This window comes from Berghia stephanieae, chromosome 12, assembly GCF_034508935.2.
Source record: "Berghia stephanieae isolate SIO BIC M18660-M18661 chromosome 12, UCSD_Bste_1.3, whole genome shotgun sequence".
Taxonomy (NCBI): domain Eukaryota; kingdom Metazoa; phylum Mollusca; class Gastropoda; order Nudibranchia; family Aeolidiidae; genus Berghia; species Berghia stephanieae.
In genome coordinates, this window is record NC_088371.1 from 23,565,313 (window position 1) to 23,572,812 (window position 7,500).

Consider the following 7,500-nt stretch of genomic DNA (forward strand, 5'->3'; position numbering starts at 1 on the left):
CTTCCCGCAGGAACCTCCCTCGGGCAGTTGAGCGCCAGAAGGAAACCGGAAGGCCGAACAGTCGGATGTGGCGGAAGTTGCGTAGGACTGCAAAGAGGGAGTTACCCAGGCACCGTTTGTGTGGCGGGCCCTGGAAGAATAGGGCCTTTGGAAATACAGGCCCATGGCCCAGGTTTCTGTGGATTCATTTAAGAAAAATAAATAGATAAATAATAGATAGATAGATGGATGGATATATGGAAAGATAGATAGGTATATAGATAGACGTATAGATAGATAGACAGACAGACAGACAGACAGACAGACAGATAGATAGATAGATAGATAGATAGATAGATAGATAGATAGATAGATAGATCGACAGATAGATAGATAGATCGACAGATAGACAGACAGATAGTAGATAGATAAATAGGTAGATAGACAGGTAGATGGTTACATAGAGAGATAGATAGACAGATAAATAGATGATAGATAGAGAGATAGATAGATAGACAGACAGACAGACAGACAGACAGACAGATAGATAGATAAATAGATATATATATATATATATATATATATATATATATAGATAGATGTAAAGATAGATAGATTGACAGATAGATAGATAGACAAATAGACAGACAGATAGATAGATAGATAGATAGATAGATAGATAGACAGTTAAATTGATAGATAAAAGCCCTTATTTGATTAATAATAATTCAAACTTGCTTGTTTTTAACCTATATTGTCAAATTTTGATTGGAAAATTAATAAATTTAGCACGAACAACTGATATATAATACAGGAGAAGAGAAATTTCAATCTTACCATTGTCTCCAACCAACGAAGGGATAGTACTCAGTGTGTTGATGACTGATGCTTTTTCCTCATCCGACTCAAACACAGTTAGGTACCCACCCATAGAGATACATGTAAGAGTGGCCTGGGCGTTGTACTCTGGGAAAAATCGGTAACATCTGCCGTCGATGTCTAACCATGAGAGGGGACATACGTCTGAGAGGAATACAATTTATATATATTTTTTAATCTACTCAAAATCAGGTGAGCTGGTTCGAAAATAGACAGGTTGACTCAATGGGCATGATTTATATTACATTTCCATGTGCTCGAGGTCATTGGTCATATCGCGAAGTGTGCTCAAAATGACCCACATAGTGAGAAGTGTTCACCGTTTGAGAATAAATATGTAACGTAAAGCGTGGAAGTTGTGACACACCAACAAAGGTGCTCGACAAGCATGGCTGGTTACTTATAGATAGTATGCAGATGACGTCACTCAGGCCTTTGTTATTGTTTTTGCCATCCGCGTTTGTGAGTTGTCCTCACTAAACTGTATTAACCAGACTATAAAAGTTCATGGTTACACAGAGTTTGTGTGTTGGTCCGTTATACTTCCGGATGGCAATGTTGTGAACTCCTTGGCCAAGCGCATTCTATCTATAGATAGTTCGAAGATGACGTCACTCAGGCCTTTATTATTGTTTTTGCCATCCGCGTTTATGAGTAATGTTCACTAAACTGTATTAACCAGACTATAAACGTTTAAGGTTACACAGAGTTTTGTGTGTTGGTCTGTTATACTTCCGGATGGCAATGTTGTGAGCTTCATAACCAAGCGAATACTATCTATAACAATAACACATATACGAAGAATGAAGTTGAAATCACTCAGGTCTTTGTCATTGTTTTTTGCCATCCACGTTTATGAATAATTCTCACTAAACGGCATTAACCAGACTATAAACGTTTAAAGTTACAGAGTTTTGTGTGTTGGTCCATTATACTTCCGGATGCTAATGTTGTGAGTTCTTAACCAAGCGCATACTGTCTATCGACCTCTCTCTGCCAATAGTCTTCAACAGTCGTAACGTCACTTCCTTCCTAATGACGCATGGTAACTTAGTAACACTGGCTCTAAACTATCGGAACAATGGCGGCGGAAGCCCGTATGAAATATTTCTCCGGCGAGCATAAAAGCGTTTCCAGAGGAAAACAAACACATAAATTTGATCATGTTTTGACTTTTACACATTCTGATCACAAGGCATATGAAAAGGGAATGAAAAGTTCTAGCCAGCATGAAGAATAAAAAGTAATGATTTTCTTTGTTTAGAACCAAGATGGCTGCCGTTGCCAGGCGGCGTGACATCAGACTACTGAATCCTATTGTTATTATTTTTATACCGCCAAATGACTAGTTTTCAAATGGTTTTCATCTCAGGCATATTATAAACGTTTAAATTTACACACAGTTTTCTGTGTTGGTTCTATTGATTAAGGTAGAACAGTGGGTGTTTTACTTAGACACATACCACCGATAGTAAAACATGTGAAGTACGCCATGTTTACCAATCACTGCCATTGTTTACATAATGAACGACTGTCCGAAAGGCGTGGTTATCTATGTGTCCATTGAAATGTGGTCTATAGATAGTATGCGTTTGCCTAAGAAACTCACAACACTGCCATCCGGAAGTATAAAGGACCAATACACAAAATTGTGTGCAACCATGAACGTTTATAGTCAGGTTAATACAGTTTAGTGAGAATTACTCATAAACGCGGATGGCAAAAACAACAACAAAGACCCGAGTGACGTCAACTTCGAACTATCTATAATATTGGTGTGTAGTGTGTACTCATATCCGGCTAAGCGGTCTTGTGGTATGACACTCGCTTTCGGATCGGCTGGCCTGGGTTCGAGCCTCGCTGTTGAGTCTTTGGAAAAGGCCCTTTACTCACATTCTCTCACCGTACTCAGGTAAAATTATTACAGGCGTTGAGTCCTTGAAGAAGGCTCTTTACTCATATTCTCTCACCTTACTCAGGTGTAAAATGAGTAGCTGGCCGCTAACAGCGTTGTCTCTATCCGAAAAAAAAATGTAATATCGCCTAACAGGCGTCATGTCACGTCCTGAATGTTAAATGTTGCTGTTTGCTAGGGACCCCTTGTAAAGCGCTTTGAGCACATTTAGTGAATATTGCGATATATAAAAGCTAATTTTTGAGAGAGAGAGAGAGAGAGAGAGAGAGAGAGAGAGATAACAGAGAGAGAGAGTAGAGAAAGAGAGAGAGAGCAGAAAGTGAGAGGGAGGGGGAGAGAGAGAGAGTGAGAGAGAGAGAGAGAACAAAGAGAAGGAGGAGGAGGTGAAAGAGGATATATCAAATTTAATCAGTTTTTCAAAGACACTCAAATCCAAATAACCGAAATTGAAATAACCCCAACCCATAAATCAATACTTGCTTCCCCATTACATTTGCAATGCCATTAGAAAATTTCATTCCTAAAAATTTGGAAATGGAATCGACAAATGTCAATTAAAACTTTTTAAAACGATGATTTACAGTTTACATTGTTTAAGAATTGCTGGCCTAGCAAAATGTAAATGGTGCTGCTCGAAGCTAGAAGAAATAATTAACAATGTGAAATTGAATGTAAGCTTCCACTTAACTTACAAAAAAACAGATAGAATGAGAATGGACGTTTCGGGTTTCCCTTTTATCAACAAAACAGGATGAATGAAACACGACAGGCGAATAAGATAATGTGGTTGTGGCGTTGTTAAGATGAGTTCATCTTAACGCCACTACCACATAATCTCATTCATCTGTAGAGTTTCATTCATCGTGTTTGTTGATAAAAGGGAAACTCGAAACGCCCATTCTATCTGTTTTTATACATTAAATCGAATCTTACATTCAATTTCACATTGTTATTAAATTGCCTAGCAAAAGAAAAACATATTTCAGTTTTACTATAGTTAAGTTTAAGTCAGTTAAATTGTGCGGCTATGTGGTCTTGTGGGATGACACTCGCTTTCGGATCAGAAGTTCCTGGGTTCGAGCTTCGCTCGGCGCATAGTTGAGTCCTTGGGAAAGGCTTTTTACTCACATTCTCTCGCCGTACTCAGGTGTAAAATGAGTTCCTGGCCGTTAGCATCGTTGTCTCTGTCCGAAAAAAATTATAATGTCGCCTAACAGATGATATTTCTCGCTCTACATGTTACGTGTTGCTGATGAACAGGGACCCCTAATAATGCGCTTTGAGCACTCAACTATGCGCCGCGCGAGGCTCGAACCCAGGACCTTCCGATCCGAGAGCGAGTGTCATACCACAAGACCACTTAACCGCACCAAAAAAAAAACTAGAATAGAAATTACGCCCTTTCGCAAAGGTACCAGTTGAAACTGTCGCCTAGACATTCCATGAAGGAATAATATAGATAATCCATCAAACAGAATGTTTGATGTCAACAGGAATCACCCATGTTGTCACTGTGAGCAAATTGGGGGTTAATAATATTGCCCAAGAAAAAAAATAAAGTGCCTGAAGCCGGGCTCGAACCTGGGATCTTCCTGGTCACAGTGCAATATCTTAACCACTCGGCCACTCAGCCCATATGAGAGGGTAAGTAGTCCTTCAGAGCCATTGGGCCCATGGAGCCGGACTTTATCCCGGTTTCTATAGCGTGAAACGGACAATAGCAATTCCTTGCTATCCTTTGGATAGGACGCTAGTCTATCGCAAAGTACTTTCCGCCAAATCCAACCGACACTGCTACCCATTCACTGCTGGGTGTACAGGGGTGGGGGGGGGGGGGTGGCAGAAAAAATCTCGACTGCACACGGGATCGATCTTGGTCCCTTTGCGTGTGAAGCGAGTGCTCTACCAATTGAGCTATCAGCCCCCCCCCCCCCCCCTATGAGAGGGTAAGGCTTGTCAGCGTGTATCAATTATTAACACCAAAGCCTTTAAATCATGAACTGCCATGCCATGGTTTCAAGATAAAAAAATAAAAGGGCCCATATTTTAATTTTACGACCGTATCACAACACAGCCATCAAGCCCGTTCCGCCTGATAAATTATTCCGCCACCCATAGCGCCATTAATCTTGCGTCAGGATTTCATATTTATAAAGTAGTCTCCGTTTGTAACCGTGGTGTGTGCGTGTGTGTGTGTGAGTGATAACTCAGTGATATAGGCCGCTTGGTGTTCGTACGATTATGGAAACTATGTCGCTTTGCGTACGGCGTATTGATCGATCAAATATAATTGGATTCAATAGTCCGATGTCACGTCCGCCCAGCAACGAGCAGCTTGGTTCTAAACAAAAAAATCGGTACTTTTTATTCTTCATGCTGGCTAGAACTTTTTTACATGTCGTGTGATCATAATGTATAAAAGTCAAAACATGATCAGATTTATGATGTTTTTCTTTTCTAGATACATTTTTATGGTCGTCGGAGAAGTATTTCAGAAGGGCGTCCGCCGTTTTCTCGATAGTTTAGAACCAGTTATTAAGTTAAGATGCGTCATTACGAGGGAAGCGACGTCACGACTGGTGAAGCCTATTGCGGTCGAAACAGGATTTCTATTGTGTAAATTTTAAAAAATGGACTTTCATATAGCGCAATATCAAATAATGTGATTTAGGTGCTTTAAAATGGGTCCAAAGCCAACAGAAAATGTTGATACAAAACGATGAGAAATGACACATATAACGCGCGATTACAATGTTTTGTTTCCAGAGATACAACACTATCTAGGTACTCATTTTACACCTGAGTATATTGATAAAAAATGAATAAAGAGCTCCCCCCCCCCCCACTCCTTGATACAACTTTGCGCAGTCCATGATAGGACTCAAACTAAGGGCATTGAGGATAGATGTGTGGCTATGTGGTCTTGTGGTATGACACTCGCTTTCGGATCGGAAGATCCTGGTTCGAGCCTCACTCGGTGCATAATTGAGTTCTTGGAAAAGGCTCTTTACTCACATTCTCTCATCGTACTCAGGTGTACCTGGCCGTTAACAGCGTTGTCTCTGTCGGAAACAATGTAATAACGCCAAGCAGGAGTCTCGTTCTATATGTTACGTGCTGCTGTTGACTAGGAACCCCTTGTAAAGCGCTTTGAGCACGTTTAGTGGATATTTATCATCATCATCATTGCCTTTTTCACCCTGGGTCAGGGTATAGGCCACAGACAAACAGTTTCCTTCTCTATCCCGAGCTAACTTTTTTCCTCACTCGGTGCATAATTGAGTCCTTGGAAAAGGCTCTTTACTCACATTCTTTCATCGTACTCAGGTGTAAAATGAGTACCTGGCCGTTAACAGCGTTGTCTCTGTCGGAAACAATGTAATAACGCCAAGCAGGAGTCTCGTTCTATATGTTACGTGCTGCTGTTGGCTAGTAACCCCTTGTAAAGCGCTTTGAGCACGTTTAGTGGATATTTATCATCATCATCATTGCCTTTTTCACCCTGGGTCAGGGTATAGGCCACAGACAAACAGTTTCCTTCTCTATCCCGAGCTAACTTTTTTATCTCATTCCAGGACTTACCACTTCTCTGTATATCAGCTTCATTAATTCTTCTTGTCCTTCATAAATTCTGACATTCCAGAAACTCTTCGGTCGCCCAAGCTAAAAAAAGGATTTGGTTTGACCGTCTGCGTTTCTGTAACGGTTTGAGTTTAACGGAAAGGGGTGTTCTATATTTAGATGCCAACTGTCATGACAAAAGACATCAAACCACATGCTGAGATGACCGTCTTCTTAACTCGGTACTCTTTCAATAGGGTTCAACAGTCGTGACGTCACTTCCCTCGTAATGACGCATAGGAAGTCAGCATTATCTCGATCACCGCCAAATATTTTGAAATACTTCTCCGACGAGCATAAAAGTGTATCCAGAGGATAAAAGTATTAAATAACTGAACATGTTTTGACATTTTATACATTCTGATCACATAACGTGAAAAAATTCTAGCCAGCATAAAGAATAAAGAGTATCAATTTTCTTTGTTTTGAACCAAGCTGCTGGTTGCTGGGCGGACGTGACATCAGACTATTGAGAATCCTATTGTTCCTCAAAAGTGTTGTAATATTATCTTGTGAGAGTTATATCCCCTCTTTTTGTATAGCATAGAAATCAACACCCCTTTTTGGAAGATTATAACAGTATAATATTGTTGTTCGTAAATTAATTCCCTCTTTGGGTATCGCATAAATCTCTTTTTAAAGACGTTGCTTCTAAATGCTATTTTCAACACAAATCGAAATTGTGGTCTTATATCTCAGAACTACATTATGTCAGGGAGAACTTTGTTACAAAATGTGATTTTTAGGGTTAAAATGACAACAACAAAATCAGAGATTTTAGTTTTGTCACTGTAGGAAACTAAGATCATTATCTTCAAATAGACATAGTTACAAACAATAGCAATACCTGAATGCCAATCATCCCCAACTCATCTCGACCACGATATCAGCAACTGCGTTATTCTTAAACGTGGCACTGGCATAGTAACCATTCCATACCCAATTCCTGATTTCTCCATACAGTTGATGACTGTACTAACAACTGGCGTTATTCTTAAACGTGGCACTGGCATAGTAACCATTCCATACCCACCTCCTGATATGCTCCTCACAGTTGATGACTGTATCAACGACTGAGTACGGCAACCACTTCTGACTCACCTCCT

The 7,500-nt window shown here is 40.1% G+C and overlaps 1 protein-coding gene across 1 annotated transcript in view; it reads right to left on the reverse strand.

Annotated features, from left to right (window-relative positions):
* LOC144958367 (uncharacterized) overlaps positions 1-7,500 on the reverse strand; it is a 126,362-nt gene that overhangs the window by 31,903 nt on the left and 86,959 nt on the right. Inside the window, exons 15-17 of the mRNA XM_078890330.1 lie at positions 7,496-7,500; positions 817-1,002; positions 1-176 (exon numbers count right to left, since the gene is read on the reverse strand). The exon at positions 1-176 is cut by the window's left edge and continues 28 nt beyond it; the exon at positions 7,496-7,500 is cut by the window's right edge and continues 115 nt beyond it. Of these exons, the coding sequence (XP_078746456.1) occupies positions 1-176; positions 817-1,002; positions 7,496-7,500 (367 nt within the window). The remainder of the gene's footprint in view (positions 177-816; positions 1,003-7,495) is intronic.